The sequence below is a fragment of the Pongo pygmaeus genome, chromosome 18 (assembly GCF_028885625.2).
Source record: "Pongo pygmaeus isolate AG05252 chromosome 18, NHGRI_mPonPyg2-v2.0_pri, whole genome shotgun sequence".
NCBI lineage: Eukaryota > Metazoa > Chordata > Mammalia > Primates > Hominidae > Pongo > Pongo pygmaeus.
The window spans coordinates 2,356,786-2,374,082 of NC_072391.2; the positions used below are offsets into that span (position 1 = coordinate 2,356,786).

General features: G+C 62.2%; 2 protein-coding genes across 8 annotated transcripts; both read left to right on the forward strand.

Annotated features, from left to right (window-relative positions):
• The first annotated feature begins 2,139 nt into the window (after positions 1–2,139).
• Positions 2,140–13,120, forward strand: E4F1 (E4F transcription factor 1). 7 transcript variants are annotated; one of them, XM_054454813.2, is made up of 14 exons: positions 2,140–2,537; positions 5,688–5,839; positions 6,885–6,990; positions 9,455–9,648; positions 9,740–9,860; positions 10,040–10,192; positions 10,295–10,467; positions 10,722–10,931; positions 11,158–11,266; positions 11,447–11,664; positions 11,859–12,057; positions 12,237–12,379; positions 12,459–12,521; positions 12,594–13,120. In XM_054454813.2, exons 1-14 carry the CDS (start codon positions 2,381–2,383, stop codon positions 12,948–12,950), a joined length of 2,355 nt encoding a protein of 784 aa, XP_054310788.1. In that variant the 5' UTR covers positions 2,140–2,380; the 3' UTR covers positions 12,951–13,120. The 7 variants fall into 7 exon arrangements, with proteins under 7 accessions (XP_054310788.1, XP_054310786.1, XP_054310789.1 ...); XM_054454811.2 differs by having other exon boundaries at positions 2,212–2,537; positions 5,608–5,839; XM_054454814.2 differs by having other exon boundaries at positions 2,225–2,537; positions 11,161–11,266.
• Positions 13,121–13,215: 95 nt separating this feature from the next.
• Positions 13,216–17,224, forward strand: DNASE1L2 (deoxyribonuclease 1 like 2). The gene is given in 8 exon segments (XM_054454817.2): positions 13,216–13,936; positions 14,177–14,336; positions 14,413–14,501; positions 14,593–14,676; positions 14,751–14,862; positions 14,864–15,046; positions 15,165–15,416; positions 15,788–17,224. Coding segments are annotated over 7 exon segments (921 nt in total). The 5' UTR covers positions 13,216–13,936; positions 14,177–14,192; the 3' UTR covers positions 15,845–17,224.
• The last annotated feature ends 73 nt before the right edge of the window (positions 17,225–17,297 follow it).

A 17,297-nucleotide genomic window follows, 5' to 3' on the forward strand; every position in this document is an offset into this window, starting at 1 on the left:
GGGCTGGCAGGGAGGGGCGGATGGGGAATCACTGCTTCAAAGGTACAGGTTTCCTTTCAAGGTGCTGAAAAGGTTCTGGATCCACATAGTTGTGATTGTTGCACAACACTGTGAATGTCACTAATAGTAAATTTTATGTCTACTTACCACAATTTTTTTTGAGGCGGAATCTTGCTCTGTTGCCCAGGCCGGAGTACAGTGGCACGATCTCGGCTCACTGAAACCTCTGCCTCCTAGGTTCAAACGATTCTCCTACCTCAGCCTCCTGAGTAGCTAGGATTACAGGCATGCACCACCACACCCAGATAATTTTTGTATTTTTAGTAGAGACGTAATTTTGCCATGTTGACCTGGCTGGTCTTGAACTCCTAACCTCAGGTGATCCACCCACCTCAGCCTCCCAAAGTGCTGGGATTACATGAGTGAGCCACTGCGCCTGGCCCACAATTTTTTAAAAGTATGTAAGAGGGCTGAGGCGGGCAGATCGCTTGAACTCAGCAGTTCTATAGCAGCCTAGGCAACATGGCAAAAACCCATCTCTACAAAATATACAAAAATTAGCTAGTGATGGGCACCTGTAGTCCCAGCTACTTGGGTGGCTGAGGTAGAGGCTGCAGTGAGCTGAGACCACGGCACTGCACTCCAGCCTGGGCGACAGAGCAAGGTGCTGTCTCAAAAAAAAACAAAATCTGGCCAGGCTCAGTGGCTCATGCCTGTCATCCCAGCACTTTGGGAGGCCAAGGGGGACGGATCACCTGAGGTCAGGAGTTCAAAACCAGCATGGCCAACATGGTGAAACTCTGTCTCTCCTAAAAATATGAAAAAATTAGCCAGGTGTGGTGGCAGTTGCCTGTAGTTCCAGCTACTCAGGAGGCTGAGGCAGGAGAATCGCTTGAACCTGGGAGGCGGAGGTCGCAGTGAGCCAAGATCGTGCCATTGCACTCCAGCCTAGGTGACAGAGCGAGACTCCATCTCAAAAAACAAAAACAGGCCGGGTGTGGTGGCTCACGCTTGTAATCCCAGCACTTTGGGAGGCCGAGGTGGGCAGATCATGAGGTCAAGAGCTCGAGACCATCTAGGCCAACATGGTGAAACCCTGTCTCTACTAAAAATACATAAACTAGCTGGGCATGGTGGTGCACTCCTGTAGTCCCAGCTACTCTGGAGGCTGAGGCAGGAGAATCATTTGAACCCAGGAGGCGGAGATTGCAGTGAGATTGCGCCATTGCACTCCAGCCTAGGTGACAGAGTGAGACTCTGTCTCAAAAACAAACACCCCAAACAAACAAACAAAAACCAAAAACAACCCCCGTCTCCAAAACCAAAAATTCAACGTGGCTGGGAGTCGTGGCTCACGCCTGTCATCCTAGCACTTTGGGAGGCCAAAATGGGAAAATGGTTTGAGGCTAAGAGTTTGAGACCAGCCTAGTCAAAACAGCAAGACCCCATCTCTATTTAAAATATATAATATAAATAAATTTTTAAAAATTTAAAAAGTGGCTGGCACGGTGGCTCACGCCTGTAATCCCAGCACTTTGGGAGGCCGAGGCGGGCGGATCACGAGGTCAGGAGATCGAGACCATCCTGGCTAACACGGTGAAACCCCGTCTCTACTAAAAATAGAAAAAATTAGCCGGGCGTGGTGGCGGACACCTGCAGTCCCAGCTACTCAGGAGGCTGAGGCAGGAGAATGGCGTGAACCCAGGAGACAGAGCTTGCAGTGAGCCGAGATCGCGCCACTGCACTCCAGCCTGGGCGATAGAACGAGACTCCGTCTCAAAAAAAAAAAAAAAAGAAAGAAAAAAATTTAAAAAGTATATAAAAGAATAAAACAGCTTCGGAAAGCTACCCATGAGCCATCCCCGACCCGTGTTCTTCTCCCGTGACCCGGAAAATCATCTTGGGAGGCTCTAACACCCGAAGCGGTCAGTGGGCAGCAGGCACCACACCCCTGGTTGGAGCTGTGGCGGCTTCCCAGCAGCAGCCGCGGGCGGGGCGACCTGTCCTTAGGTACAGAAGCGCTGGGGCGCGGCTGCCTAGCACCCGCCAGTCCGCTCGCCCCTCGCATTCTCGGGCTCTCAAATCCGAGTGCAGCCTCGAACACAGGTCCTTCTGCCGCCCCGCCCCCTGCCTGTCAATCTGCTCCACCGTAACCACGCCCTCCCCACAGTCCCGCCCCATCTTCGCTCTCAGCGTGCCCGGCCTCGCCTCTTCCCTTTAAGGCCACACCGCTATCCAGGCCCGGCTCCCCGCCTGTCCGTCAATCCGCTCCGGTTCCGCCCCGCCCTCCTCCTGCCGTTCCCTCACGCCGGCCTCGGCGCGGCCCGTTGTTATGACGACATGGTCGTAAATCCGCCATCTTCCTGCGGCGCGTTGCGACATGGAGGGCGCGATGGCAGTGCGGGTGACGGCCGCTCATACGGCAGAAGCCCCGGCCGAAGCCGGGCGGGAAGCGGGCGAGGGTGCGGTTGCGGCGGTGGCGGCGGCCTTGGCCCCCAGCGGCTTCCTCGGCCTCCCGGCGCCCTTCAGCGAAGAAGGTAACCGGGCCGACCCGGAGGGTGCGGCCGGGGTGCGGACAGTTCATCCCGGGCTGGCAGAGGCCCAGATGGCCCGAGCTGCGGGCTCGACCGGCTCTCCCAGACCCAGACATCTCTCGGATCTCGCGGGGCCCTCACAGCCCTCCACGAAACCCCCAGGTTTGCTGAGACCGTCACGGGCCTCTCCTGCGGGGCGCCTGTCACCCCCCTCGCTCCGGTGTGCGTCCACAAGTGCTCGCGGGTTGCTGAGCCCCCGGGCGCCCGGTGTAGACATTCGCAGACGCCGGGGTCCCGGCCCTTCTCTGCCTCCGATGCCTGAGCCTGGCCCTCCCCTCCTCTGGGCCCCTTCCCCCTGCACCTGATGGGCGTCTAGGGTCCTGTTGGTGGTTCCAAAAGGTGGGGCCTCGGTTTCTCCAGGATCTGGGCTCTGGGCCTGTCCGTAGGGAGGCAGCAGAGCCTAGTGCAAGAGGGCTGGTGCACTGCAGCCAGCCTGTGGCCCCGTCCAGTCCCACACTTGCCGCTTTCTAGCTCTTTGATCCTGGGCAGGTGATCCTACTTCTGTGAACCTCTATTTCCCCTACAGAATGGGGCGGCGGCTTCTGCCAGTAATGTAACAAGCCCTTATCCTGCGTTAGGTTTTTTCATTCTCAAACCAGTCCTGACAGGTGGATGTTATTGTTATTCTCATTTTGGGGATGAGGAAAATCGAAGGTTGCAGACCTGAAAGTGACCGGGGGGGCTGCGCGCGGTGGCTCACGCCTGTAATCCCAGCACTTTGGGAGGCTGAGACGGGCGGATCCCGAGGTCAGGAGATCGAGACCACCCTGGCTAACACGGTGAAACCCCATCTTACTAAAAATACAAAAAATTAGCTGGCCGTGGTGACAGGCGTCTGTAGTCACAGCTACTCGGGAGGCTGAGGCAGAAGAATGGCGTGAACCTGGGAGGCAGAGCTTGCAGTGAGCTGAGATCGCCCCACTGCACTCCAGCCTGGGCAACAGAGCGAGACTCCGCCTCAAAAGAAAAAAAAAAAAGATGCAGATTGGGTCAGACAGGAAGGGAGGTTGTTAATGATTGGGTTGAGGGTTGTTTTGTCTTTGTCCCCATAGGATTCATAGTCTCTGCCTTTTTTCCTTGCCCCTTCTCGTTCCAGCTTGGAGAAGGGCAGTGCCCTCATGGCGAGGGGTCCCTTTAGGGGGCTGCGCCCTGCTGGGCCTGCTTGTGGCCTTGTCTGGTGTGAAATGGGCTGCGTGTGTCCCCTTCTGGGGTAGGGGGTTCTTCAGTGGCAATGCCCTGGAGCCGAGTGAGACACAGGAGTCGGGTGGGAAGGGGAAGAGGGTGGTGCGATTGCCTCAGAGCTTGGTTTATGACTGGGAGCCATCAGGAGAGGACGACTCTCTGTTGGGTGGCCCCTGCAGGCGAGTCATAGCTGTGGTTTGGCCCTTTCTCTGCCCTCGAATTCAACAGTAAACATTTGCCCAGCTCCTTCGGGCATCAGGCCTGGGTTTGATCTTGCCGAGGGACTGAATGTGAATGGTCAGAGCTGGCAGGCTTTTATGGAAGCAGAAGAAACAGCTCCTATCCCTTTGTGTAAACAGGCACTGTCCTGACACCCAGCCGTTTGGTGACCTTGAACTTGCGGTCATTTTCCTAGGGTGGGAACAGTTCTCTCCATCTCCACAGGGTGCTGGCAAGATTTGGTGACGTCCCCAGTGAGGTGCTTGGCACACAGTGAGGGGTGGTCTCTTCTGCAGGACTGGGGTCCGGCACAGCGATGGTGACGGGCTCAACCTTGGGAACCAGTAAAGTCCCAAGTCAGTGAGCAGAGTGGTTGTGGGTCAGCTCCCTGCGTTTGCCTCTGAGCCAGAGCCAGTGGGCATCAGCCTCCTGGGCCCCAGCCCATTTTGCAGATGAGGAGATGGCCACTCACATGCTCCAGGGCACACTCAAACTCCCGCAGTTTTTGTTTGTTTTGTTTTTGTTTCTTTTAAGGCAGGGGCTTGCCCTGTTGCCCTGGCTGAAGTGCAGTGGTGTGATCATGGCTTACTGCAGCCTCCACCCCCGGGCTCAAGCAATCCTCCCGAATAGCTGGGACTACAGGTGCATGCCGCCACACTTCCACGCTTGGCTAAATGTTTGTGTTTTTGGTTTTATTTTTTGAGACGGAGTCTCGCTCTGTTGCCCCAGCTGGAGTGCAATGGGGAGATCTTGGCTTACGGCAACCTTCGCCTCCCGGGTTGAAGTGATTCTCCTGCCTCAGCCTCTCGAGTAGCTGGGATTACAGGCATGCGCCACCAAGCCTGGCTAATTTTTTTTTTTTTTTTTTTTTGAAACGGAGTCTCGCTCTTTTGCCCAGGCTAGAGTGCAGTGGTGTGATCTCGGCTTACTGCAAGCTCTGCCTCCCGGGTTCACGCCATTCTCCTGCCTCAGGCTCCTGAGTAGCTGGGACTACAGGCGCCCGCCACCGTGCCTGGCTAATATTTTTGTATTTTTAGTAGAGATGGGGTTTCAGGGTGTTAGCCAGGATGGTCTCAATCTCCTGACCTCATGATCTGCTCGCCTCAGCCTCCCAAAGTGCTGGGATTACAGGCGTGAGCCACTGCCCTAATTTTGTATTTTTAGTAGAGATGGGGTTTCACCATGTTGGTCAGGCTGGTCTCAAACTCCTGACCTCAGGTGATACACCTGTCTCAGCCTCCCAAAGTGTTGGGATTACAGGTGTGAGCCACCATGCCCGGCCCCAACAGTCTTAAATCCTGGTCCTTTACTGTCCCCAAACTAGCATGGAGGACTCCCTCTGCCTCCCAGCCCCTCTCTGAGCCTCTCGCCTGTCAAATCGCTGAGGTGGGGGTTTTGGGCATGGCAGCCTTAGCAGATCCCTGCAGCCTAAGCGTGCTGTCAGGCCACCCTCTGCTGGGTGCTGACCTCCTGAGGGTGGGTCTGGCCCCTGCAGACCTGCAGAGGATGGGGGCTGTACCCTGGGATGACCTTGTTTTGGGCCCGAGTGTGTTCTCAGAAGCCTGGGGGAGTAGCTCTGCTTCTGATGGCCTCCTGGGGGAATCTGTTCTAGGGCTGGAGGAAAAGCCAGACGGGGCCCTGGCTGCCCAGCCTCCGCCTTCCCAGGCCCTGCTGACAGCAGGCTCGTTGCAGATGAGGACGATGTGCACAGATGCGGCCGCTGCCAGGCGGAGTTCACCGCCTTGGAGGATTTTGTTCAGCACAAGATTCAGAAGGCCTGCCAGCGGGCGCCTCAGGAGGCCCTGCCTGCCACCCCTGCCACCACAGCGTTGCTGGGCCAGGAGGTGAGCCCCCACCCACTCCCCCATCCCCTCCTGGGTTCACCTGACAGGTGGGGGAGGTGGCCGCACTTCAGGATGGACCTGTGCAGCCGGTTCCGGGGGCCACGTGGGCGGGCAGAGAGCAGGCACCTGGCTGCGGTACAGGAGGGTCCGGGTGTGTGAGCCTGTGGTGCTCTGGGGCATCCTGGAGGGCCTGCGGTGGCCCAGCCTTCTTGGCAGCCTCTGGCCAAAGCCCATGCTGTTGGGGGCCGGGATCTCTTCTTTCTTGGAGCTTGAGGGTCTCCTTTGGCTCTGGGGTGCCATGGCAGCTTCTGTCTCTTTGGCTTATCTTCTGTCTTGTGCACACAGTCCCTAGGGACTTCACAAGTGAGGTGTAGCCCTGGGGGTCCCGCCATCTCATCATCAAATGTCCACCTTTGCTGAGCCCCATGCCCAGCTTGGGCTGGATGCACAGGCCTGTGAACCCCGCACACGCCGCAGTGGGCGCTTGTCGTCTGCATTGCACAGTCAGGAGAGCAGGCTCAGAGAGTGGTCAGTGGTCTCTGTCCACCAGCGGGGCGTGGCCCAGATGATGCTGGACCCTGGTTACCCCACTCTGAGCCTGTGCTCTTTACCTGCTCCTCTCAGAGGTGCCCCCTCCTCCAGGAAGGCCTCTGGCTCACACCCCCAGGGCCCTCTCCTCACACCGGTCTGCCGGATATGGCGGGCTGGGACTGTGCCATTGTTCCTGCAGGCTGGCCCAGCTTCCTGCCAGAGTTGCTGGTCCCTCCCTGCGGGTGCCCTGTGCTCCAGGTCCAGCCCACGTGGCCAGAGGTGTGAGAGTGACGGCGCTGACCCTGGCCCTGGGGTGAAGGGGTTGGACTGGGACCGGTGGTCCTGTTGGGGAAGAGGAGAGCCCCCACCCCAGCCGTCCCAAGGACGTGGACCCAGGCCTGAGCACCACAAGTCACACCTCCTCAGCTTTACACTGGCAGAGCCCAGGCCTCTTATCTGAGAACTAACTCTGGAGCATACAGACGAGTCCCCTGTTTTCTTCTTCCTTTGGCAGGTGGTGCCGGCAGCACCAGGCCCAGAGGAGCCCATCACTGTGGCCCACATCGTGGTGGAGGCGGCCTCCCTGGCAGCAGACATCAGCCACGCATCTGACCTCGTTGGTAAGCCGACTTCCATGGATCGCTGGCCTGATAGACCTTCGTGGTTGGGGCCAGAGGATGGGGCCTCTGCTGCCTGTATGCTCGTCTCTCCCGAGACCAGGGCCTGGCTGGGAGGGGCCACGGCCTCGTGGGAGCCTTTCTGCGGGCACAGCCTGTAGGGGGAGGAAGCGTTGGGCACTGGGCCTTCCTCAGGTGCCCACAGTGGCTGGGGGCACACCCAGGCACCAGCTTCCCGGGTGGTCTCTGCCGTGTCCCTCCCAGAATCTTCCCCACTTCCCTGCCACCCCCTGGTTCCTGCTCCCTGCCCGTAGGCAGCAACATCCACCGGGCACCCACCAGAATGGCCTACTCGCCCAGCACCGGCTCTGGAGGGTGGATGCAGGGTGGACGGGACTCTCCCGCCTCTCTAGCTGGGCTCGGACTTGCTGCTGGCCGTGGCCTGCCCTCCCCAGTGCTCCCTCCGGTGTGGGAGTGGTGATTGCTACACTGGTCCTCATGGGGCTTTTATGAGTGTGCAATGCCAGGCCTCTTTGATGGCTACTTTTTAAGTGAAGATGTCTCTTTCCCTGATGTGCTGTGGGAGGGGCTGTTGCGAGGTCTGGATGGGCAGGCTCTCATCGGGGACAGATGCTTGTGCAGGGGGGACATTCAGAGGCAGCCAGGGCCTGGGCAGGTTGAGGGAACCAGGGGCTGCTGGGGTTGCGGGTGCGGCAGGGGCGAGTGGCTAGGTGTGCAGACGTGAGGGAAGGAGCTGTCTGGGGACCTGATGCTGTGGGAGGTGGGGTGGGGCATGGCTGCTGCCTGGGGAGCCTGCTGGACCGGGGCCGAGGCAGGCGGGGAGTGGGCAGCTGGACAGGAAGTAGGTTTGGGCACCAGGCGGAACCTGGCCTTGGGCAGCCCTGGGGACTGGCTGCAGCAGGAAGAGGGGGTGGAGGAGCCGTGGCGGAGGCCAGCCCGGGGCCTGGGAAGGGCACCTGTGAGCAGGCCGCTCTCCAGGAGGCAGCCAGGGCACCTGTCTCACCTCCGTGCTGCCTTTCCCTGGCATTCCTGTGACCAAGACACTCATCAGTGCCACGCAGAGCTCGGAATGTTCATGTGGGAGGTGGGGCGGGCTCTGGCCTTGACCTGGCGTTTGGTTTCTGGGATGGTGGCGTCACCTGGGAGCATGAACTCCTTAGGTTCTGGCGGGGTCTCTGGGCTGGGTCTCTGGCCAGCCAGGCCCCTTTCCACCCACCTAAACTCTAGCAGCCCCCAGCCCTAGGCTCAGCACCCCTCCCTGTGCTTCAGCAGCCCCTCTCGGCACCCCTGCCACTCTGGCACCCCTGGGAATTTCCCCTTTGCAGGCATCCTGGGTACCCTGAGTGTGCCTTTGGCCAGTCAGCAGGCCCGGTGGGCTTAGTCCAGGGCTGCTAGCTCTCCTGTTGGCCTCCAGTGGAGATGGCACAGGGTCCTGCCTGCTGGTGGCCAAGGGCTGGGGCATGCCAGGTCCTGTCTTTGCGGGTGCAGGGGTGCGGTCAGCTGTGTGGGCAGTTGGAACCCACCTCCAGGCCCTCCTGCGTCTTCGAGGAAAAAATTCGTGTCTCCTCTGGCCTCGCAGCAGCCATGTTCCCCCAGGTCCTCCCCATCAGAGGCCTCTGTCCTTTGGAAGATCACTCCTGGGGCATCGAGCGTGTAAGGGCTCAGGCAGGAGAGGCTCTTAATTGTTTCTGAGTCACCGCACTTTTGTTGTGTTTCAAGAGAACAGCTTGTCAAAACAAGACGCCAGCTGGACTGAGGTGGTTTCTAAGCAATAGCTTCACAGCTGTTTCCCACTTGTCATCTTTATGAGCAGAAAACCTGAACTGTGTTTACAACCTAGCTTTGCACATTGTCAGATTTTTCCCGGCATCCTCCAGAAGTGCAAAAGCCCAGCTTCCTCGCCTCAGGCTGTCCCGGGTGTCTGGAGAGCGTTCACTCTCCCAGGCCAAGCCTGCCTTGGGACGGGGCTCTGGCCAGGCCTGCCTGCCCCGCTGCAGTGGCCCAGCCCATCTCCTCCGATGGAAGAGTGGCCCCGGACGCACATCCTCCCTATGTTGGTGGGAGCAGTGGCAGGAGCAGTGGCAGCGAGCAGGACAGGCGGCTGTCTCTTCACCCAGGGACCTTGTCACCAGGATTCGCATGTCCTCCTGGCTTTGGGGATGGGGCATCTGTGCTCCATGGTGGGTCTCCCTGTGGACACATTTGGGGGCCCTGGAGCATCTCTGGGCAGCCTGACAGAGCCGGGAGGTGTCTGTCCACCTCTCACTGTGACGTGGAGAGGTGAGCGGGGCCTTGGCTGCTGCTCGGGCCTGTGTGCTAAGAGCTCAGTGCAGGCTGGGTCCAGGCTGTGGCTCAGAGCAGCAGGTCCCCTTCCCTGGAGCCAGCAGTTTCTGGGGTCTCTGAGCAGGGGCAGGTCCTGGGACTTAGGCCCAGGTGTCTCTCCTAGGTGGTGGGCACATCAAAGAGGTCATCGTGGCTGCTGAGGCGGAGCCGGGGGACAGTGAGATGGCCGAGGCCCCAGGCAGCCCCTGCCAGCAGGGGCTGGCGCTCGCAGGGGAGGGCGAGCAGGCCCAGGTGAAGCTACTGGTGAACAAGGATGGCCGCTATGTGTGTGCGCTGTGCCACAAGACCTTCAAGACGGTGAGCCGGCATGCGGGGAGCCAGTGTGTGGGTGGCAGGCCCCCTCCTGTTCCCCCAGGAGGGCCCTGAGCTGCCACGCCCTCCCCCACAGGGCAGCATCCTCAAGGCCCACATGGTCACTCACAGCAGCCGCAAGGACCACGAGTGCAAGCTCTGTGGGGCCTCCTTCCGCACCAAGGGCTCACTCATCCGGCACCACCGGCGGCACACGGGTGAGCTGGCCGCACCTCGGGCTGGAGCCCGGTAGCACCCCGATGGTTGGCCCTGGGGTGCCCCAGCCTTGCATTCCCCAGCTTTAGGGGATGAGGCGGGGGCCCCTGCCTGCCTTCGCCTTGTCACCTTGTCGCCAGCCTGCTGGGGCTGCCCAGGGCTGACTAGGTTCTCTCTGCAGATGAGCGCCCCTACAAGTGCTCCAAGTGTGGGAAGAGCTTCCGGGAGTCGGGTGCACTGACCCGGCACCTCAAGTCTCTCACCCCCTGCACAGAGAAAATCCGCTTCAGCGTGAGCAAGGACGTGGTCGTCAGCAAAGAGGACGCACCTGCAGGTCAGCATGGTGCGGGCAGCTGCTTGGTCCTGGGGGCTGGCTGTGGACGCAGCCGCCACTAGGGTGTGTGAGGGATCTTCACTCCCTCACTCTACCTTGAAGGGTCTGGAGCTGGAGCTGCCGGCTTGGGGACAGTCACATCATCGGTGACAGGCGAGCCCATAGAGACTTCACCCGTGATTCACCTGGTGACAGATGCCAAGGGCACCGTCATCCACGAAGTCCACGTCCAGATGCAGGAGCTGCCCCTGGGCATGAAAGCCCTGGCCCCGGAGGTGGGGGCGACGGGGGGCCCCGGAGGGCTGCTCTGTCTTCTGCCTGCTCAGTGCCAGTCTTTGTTCTGGGCACTGGCTCCAGGGGTCTGGGCCAGGCAGGCGAGGGCTGGGCTTCCCACAGGGAGAGCAGGGCCAGTGGGAGCGCCATGGGGGTCTGAGGGTTTGCACAAGGCTCCTGGCATGCGTCTGCCCCATGGGGTGGGTGCTGGATGCCAGGCTGCCTGGCCAGCCTCCTCTCTCTGCCTCCTCTGCAGCCCCCCGTCTCCCAGGAGCTCCCCTGCTCCAGCGAGGGCAGCCGTGAGAACCTGCTGCACCAAGCCATGCAGAACTCCGGCATCGTCCTTGAGCGCGGTGCTGGGGAGGAGGGTTCCCTGGAGCCAGCCCCTGCTGCCGGGTCCAGTCCCCAGCCCCTGGCAGAGGCAGCCCCGCAGCTGCCGGTACTGGAAGTGCAGCCGCTGGAGACAGTAGGTGCCGGCACGGGCTCCTCCCAGGGCTGGATCCCAGGGGTGTCCCCACGCTGGCCTTCGCACTCCCTAAAGTGGCTTTCTGCAGTGACTTTGCCTATTGATCTGTTTACTGCCTTCCCTGGGGCCACGAGGGAGCCTGCCAGGGTGGGGCCCATGGTTGTGTTCTTGCACTGCCAGGGCACAGCCTGCCCCGGGTGCTGGAGACCTTCCTGTGGTTCCCCAGCAGGTGGCCAGCGAGGCCTCAGCGGTGCCCAGGACCCACCCATGTCCTCAGTGCAGTGAGACCTTCCCGACAGCAGCCACCCTGGAGGCCCACAAGAGGGGCCACACCGGTAGGTGATGGGTGGGTGTGTGGCCCATGGCAGTGGATGGGCTATAGGTGGCTGGGGTGCCTCTGAGTGTCCAAGGTGGGTCCATAGACAGCAGGGAGCCAGGGGATCTGTGGGCAGGTGGCAGGTGGCCTGGCGGGCCCGCGGGTGATGGGCCTGGCCTGATGCTATGTGTGGCTGCAGGGCCGAGGCCGTTCGCCTGCGCGCAGTGTGGCAAGGCCTTCCCCAAGGCCTACCTGCTCAAGAAGCACCAGGAGGTGCACGTGCGTGAGCGCCGCTTCCGCTGTGGTGACTGCGGGAAGCTCTACAAGACCATCGCCCACGTGCGCGGCCACCGGCGCGTCCACTCAGATGAGCGGCCCTACCCTTGTCCCGAGTGTGGCAAGCGCTATAAGACTAAGGTGGGTCTCTGGCCGCAGGACCCTGGCGCCTGATCCCCCAATCCTGCTCCCTGGCCGTGGCCCAGGTGCACCCCCTTCCTGGCCTCTACCGTGCTCAGTCTTGACCTAGCCCCTCCCTTGGGCCAGAAGCGGGAGGGGAGAGCTGTAGTCTGTTGTGGCCAAGGCCAGGCTGGCACTGACAGGTGTCTCCACAGAACGCACAGCAAGTGCACTTCAGGACACACCTGGAGGAGAAGCCGCACGTGTGCCAGTTCTGCAGCCGTGGCTTCCGAGAGAAGGGCTCACTGGTGCGGCACGTGCGACACCACACAGGCGAGAAGCCGTTCAAGTGCTACAAGTGCGGCCGTGGCTTCGCTGAGCATGGCACGCTGAACCGGCACCTGCGCACCAAAGGTCTGGGCTGGTGGAGGGGGGAGGGGGAGGGGAGGGGGGAGGGGAGGGGGGAGGGGAGGAGGGGAGGGGGGAGGGGAGGGGAGGGGGAGGGGAGGAGGGGGAGGGGAGGGGAGGGGGGAGGGGGAGAGGAGGGGAGGGGGCTGGGGCTCGCCAAGCCCTGACCGAGTCCCCACTCACAGGGGGCTGCCTGCTGGAGGTGGAGGAGTTGCTGGTGTCTGAGGAGAGCCCCACGGCAGCCACCACTGTCCTCGCGGAGGACCCGCACACAGTGTTGGTGGAATTCTCGTCCGTGGTAGCTGACACCCAGGAGTATATCATCGAGGTGGGTGTGGGGCCCTGGGGCCGTGTTGGGACCCGGGGGCAGCCAAGGCTGACCTCTGTCCTTCTGCCCATCTGCCCAGGCCACTGCGGACGATGCCGAGACCAGTGAGGCTACGGAGATCATCGAGGGCACCCAGACGGAGGTGAGGGGTGGGGCAGGCGGGGGCGGGGAGGCTCCCTGGCACAGCCGCTCTTGCTGAGCCGTGGCCCCGCAGGTGGACAGCCACATCATGAAGGTGGTGCAGCAGATCGTGCACCAGGCTAGCGCCGGCCACCAGATCATCGTGCAGAACGTCACCATGGACGAGGAGACGGCGCTGGGCCCAGAGGCGGCTGCCGCCGACACCATCACCATCGCCACCCCCGAGAGCCTGACAGAGCAGGTGGCCATGACGCTGGCCTCGGCCATCAGCGAGGGCACTGTGCTTGCCACCCGGGCAGGGACAAGTGGCACTGAACAGGCCACTGTGACCATGGTGTCATCAGAGGACATCGAGATCTTGGAGCATGCAGGCGAGCTGGTCATCGCCTCGCCGGAGGGCCAGCTGGAGGTGCAGACGGTCATCGTCTAGCATGAGGTCTGCGGGGTCCTGGCCGGGCAGGGACAGGGCAGAGGACTCTGAGCACCCCGCCCATGTCTGCCTGGCCTGGTAGAGAAGATGGCACAGAATGGAGGTGCCCCAAGACGGACAGTGTACATAAGAGTTTCTTGTTGCTTTACAATAAAACATGAGAACCTGCAGCTTGTGATGTTGCGGCAGTGGCAGCCTCCGCGGCTGGTGCCACCGCCTTTGCCCAGGCCCCCGCAGCAGCACCTGCCTCCCAGGCCACTCCTAGACTCACGTGCCTGGCCGCCCCGCCCAGGGGCTCCCGCCAGCCCTGGCGGCGCCTTGGTGGCGCGTGGGTGTCATTGGCATGTTGACCAACAGACTCCTGCCCTGCCCAGCTGGAGCTGTGCCCCCAGCTGCGCTGCCTGAGGCCTGTGGGTGGGTGGGAGGACCAGGGATGGGGACGGAGATCTGGGAGCCTCGGCCTCCACCGCAGGGTGAGCAGGTGGAGCAGCAGCAGGAGATGCTGGGCAGGGAGTGTGGCTGGTCCTTCCTGCACTGCCTTCCTTTCCCTGAAGGGATTCTGCTCAGGGAGGCAGAGTCTAGGCGACCTAATTTCTAGGGGCGAGGACAAGAACACAGCCACACCGGGATGTGGCTGACCGTCTACCTCCCTCCTAGGGGGCTGGCAGGGGCTTCTGGGACGGTTTTGGGACAGGTCTGGGGCACCAGAACCGGCTCAGGCAGGTCTCCCACCCCTTATCCTGGGGGTCTCCATGGGAATGAAAGCCAGGAGTTCATCAGGCACCCAGCTCAGTCGAGGGGGCGGGACCCAGCGCAGCCCGGCCCCTCCCTGGACCAGGACCTCAAATACCGGCCCCTGCCCTGGTGCCAGAGCTGCTGCCAGAGGGAGTCAGGGCAGTCCTGTGTCGGACACGCCCGCAGCCTGGACCCGGGATCCCCATTCCCCTAGGATCTCTGAGCCTCGGGCCTCCGCACCCACATCCCAGGTGAGTCTCTCGGCTGCACTGAGCTGGGGCTGGATGGGCCGGACCCTCTATTCCGGCTGCAGCTTCCCGCGCAGTGAGAAGGCAGCAGTCCCCGAGAGCCCAGCAGTGCCCTGGGAGCCTGCAGAACGCAGGGGCGGATTCCGCGTCGCACTAGCCGTCACGGGGCGGCCGCGGAGGAAACGGGTGGGTCGGTGGGTCTGACAGCGGGTCTGTGTAAGCGGCAGCGTCTGTCCCTCCCAGCCTCTCGCTCCGCGCCATGGGCGGGCCCCGGGCTCTGCTGGCCGCTCTCTGGGCGCTGGAAGCCGCCGGGACCGCCGCGCTTCGCATCGGAGCCTTCAACATTCAGAGCTTCGGTGACAGCAAAGTGTCGGACCCGGCTTGCGGCAGCATCATCGCGAAGGTGGGGCCCAGGCCGGGGCGGGGCGGCGTTTAGGGGTGCTGACCGCGCTGACCCCGCACCCGCCGCTCCTCCCCAGATCCTGGCTGGCTATGACCTCGCGCTGGTGCAGGAGGTGCGAGACCCAGACCTCAGCGCCGTGTCCGCGCTCATGGAGCAGATCAACAGGTGTGGTGGGCAGGGCCCCTCGTCGCGACCCCCGGCCGGGATCTCGCCCCGGCGTGGCGCCCTGACCCTGAGCGGGCCCCTGTCTCCGCAGCGTGTCCGAGCACGAGTACAGCTTTGTGAGCAGCCAGCCCCTGGGCCGGGACCAGTACAAGGAGATGTACCTGTTCGTGTACAGGTGAGGGGCGGGCCGCAGGGAGGGGCGCGCGGGGCCGCAGGTGGGGGGCTCAGCGGGTCCTCCCCATCTCCTAGGAAAGACGCGGTGTCGGTCGTGGACACCTACCTGTACCCGGACCCCGAGGACGTCTTCAGCCGCGAGCCCTTCGTGGTCAAGTTCTCGGCCCTCGGCTCCGGTGAGCGGGCCCCGCCCCTCCTCTTCCGCCGGCCCGCCCCTCCCCTCCCGCCGAGCTCTGACGCCCCCACCCCTTCCCGCAGCAGCACAGAAGCTGGTGCTGGTCCCGCTGCACGCGGCGCCGCATCAAGCCGTGGCGGAGATCGACGCGCTCTACGACGTGTACCTGGACGTGATAGACAAGTGGGGCACCGACGTAAGCCCACCCCTCGGTCCCGGGGTCCCTGCAGGCGCGCCCCGGGGGTCTGGTCCATGAAGGCGGGACCTCGACGGCTCCTGCCGGCAGCTCAGACACGGCTCCGCGGCGCCCGCAGGACATGCTGTTCCTGGGCGACTTCAACGCCGACTGCAGCTATGTGCGGGAGCAGGACTGGGCCGCCATCCGTCTGAGGAGCAGTGAGGTCTTCAAGTGGCTCATCCCTGACAGCGCCGACACCACGGTGGGCAACTCAGACTGCGCCTACGACCGCATTGTGGCCTGTGGCGCCCGCCTGCGCCGGAGCCTGAAGCCCCAGTCGGCCACCGTGCACGACTTCCAGGAGGAATTCGCCCTGGATCAGACTCAGGCGAGTGGGCCGTGGGGAGGTGCTGGTCTTGGGTCCCCACCGCCCGGGTGCACGCAGGCAGCAGGGAGGGTCCAGCGCCCAAGGCAGGGCCACCTCAGCTCCCTCCCTGCACCAGGGCTCATTTCCAAGGACCCTGGAAAGCCCGGCCCACCCCATGTGGAGCTCTGGGCAGGCAGGGTACCTTGCCTTTGCGTCACAGGGCCAATGGTGACACCCTCTGCCCCAGCCCCTGCCCCACCGCAGGCAGCAGCAGGGGTGGGTACCCAGGCCTCACCGGCCCCTCCGGCAGAGGTGGTGGCTTGTGGACACCCAGTGGGCCCATCCCAGTGGGTGGGGTGCACTTTTCCCCTGAGGCTCACTCTCTCCCCCAGGCTCTTGCCATCAGCGACCACTTTCCAGTGGAGGTGACCCTCAAGTCCCACCGATGACTCGAGGCCTGGCTGGGGCATGCCACCTGCAGACCCTGGGTCTGAGGAATGGCCCAACAGTGGCCCCTTCAGGGTGGCAGCCACCCTTCAGTGAGGCCCCAAGGCAGAGTCGGCTGGTCTCTCAGAGTGGACACGTGATGTGCTGCTCTGTACCTCCATTCCCCATCTGTGAGACGGGCTGCATCCAGTGACCTCATGGGGAGCTGTGAGCCCCATGAGGGGTGCAGGGAGCACTGCCCGGCAGATGTCTGCTCAATAAATGAGCCGCTCCCGGTCCGGCCCCACAGCTTGGCTCCCAGGCCTCTGTCCTTCCTTAGGACCCAGCCTCAGCTCCTTAGGGGTAGCCATGGCCTGGGCTGCCCACCCTGTGTCCTGGTGGGACCTGGCTGCCCCCACAGCCTGTTGGCCCCGGAAGGCAGCTCAGGGACGCTCCTTGCTCATCCTCTGTGGAAACTACAAATGCTCCCAGGAGCCTGTACTGTGAGCACAGCTGGGACAGGGATGGTGCCAACACACCAGCCTCCTGGGCCCTCGGGGGTCTCAGAACAGCTCTCCCAGGCCCACCCCCGCAGCCCCTATTCCAGGGCCCTGCAGGGGCCCCCAGGCACTTGTCTGTCTCAGGAGCCGGGTCTTACCCAGCACTGCAAGGGGAGGCTGGCCCCAGTTAGCACCCCTGGAGCTTTTGGGGAGCCTGAGAACAGTGGGCGGGCTGGACTCCTCCCTGCCCAGGCAGGTGGCTTGGGACTAAGGTCCTGTGCAAAGAACTGCACAGCTCGCCGTGGCTCAGCCCTTCAAGGTTGCTGCCCTGTGCCTGGGCAAGCCCACCACATTAGGATAGGGAACAGGCAGGCCCATGGGTCCACTGGGTCACTGACTGGGACCCGATGAGGTTTCTGGTTTTTGAAACATCACATCTTAGCAAGATGTGGGAACTTGGTCTGAATCGCATGGGAGGAAAAACCTTTGATTCAAGGGTTTGGATGAGTTTGGTTCTTGTAAAATCCTTCTTAAGGGACATTTGGGTCCCTGGCAGCACAGCTGCCTCCAGAGTCCCACTCCCGCTGGCTCAGGATCCCCCAGATGCTCTGATTCACTGCACTCCCTTCATCCTGATGAGTAAGGGCAGTGACCAAAGGGCTTTTCTCTGGGGAGTTCTGTGTGGGTCATGGGGGCCAAGACCACCTGGCCTTACACCTAAGAGCAGGCAGTCCAAAGGCCAGAATGGACGACCAGGGACTTGATTTACGATTCTGCCTTGGGAACGGAGACACTCCGTGGAGACCTCACCAGCTCCAGAATGGCACCCCCCTGCCAGTCACAATCCCAAGTCAAAAGGCTGCCCTCCAACTCCCCTTGCCTGATGGGCACAGGCACCCGTGTGTGTTTGTGTGTGGTTGGGCCTTGGGCCACTGGGCTATGAGGAACAGGAACTTCTATGTAACATCAGCAAAAT

Coding starts and splice junctions, on each gene's coding strand:
- E4F1 (XM_054454811.2), top strand. CDS start 2,341: ATGGTCGTAAATCCGCCATCTTCCTGCGGCGCGTTGCGACATGGAGGG. Junction 10,932..11,157: donor AAGTGCAGCCGCTGGAGACA/GTAGGTGCCGGC, acceptor GTGGTTCCCCAG/CAGGTGGCCAGCGAGGCCTC. Junction 11,267..11,446: donor CCACAAGAGGGGCCACACCG/GTAGGTGATGGG, acceptor GTGTGGCTGCAG/GGCCGAGGCCGTTCGCCTGC.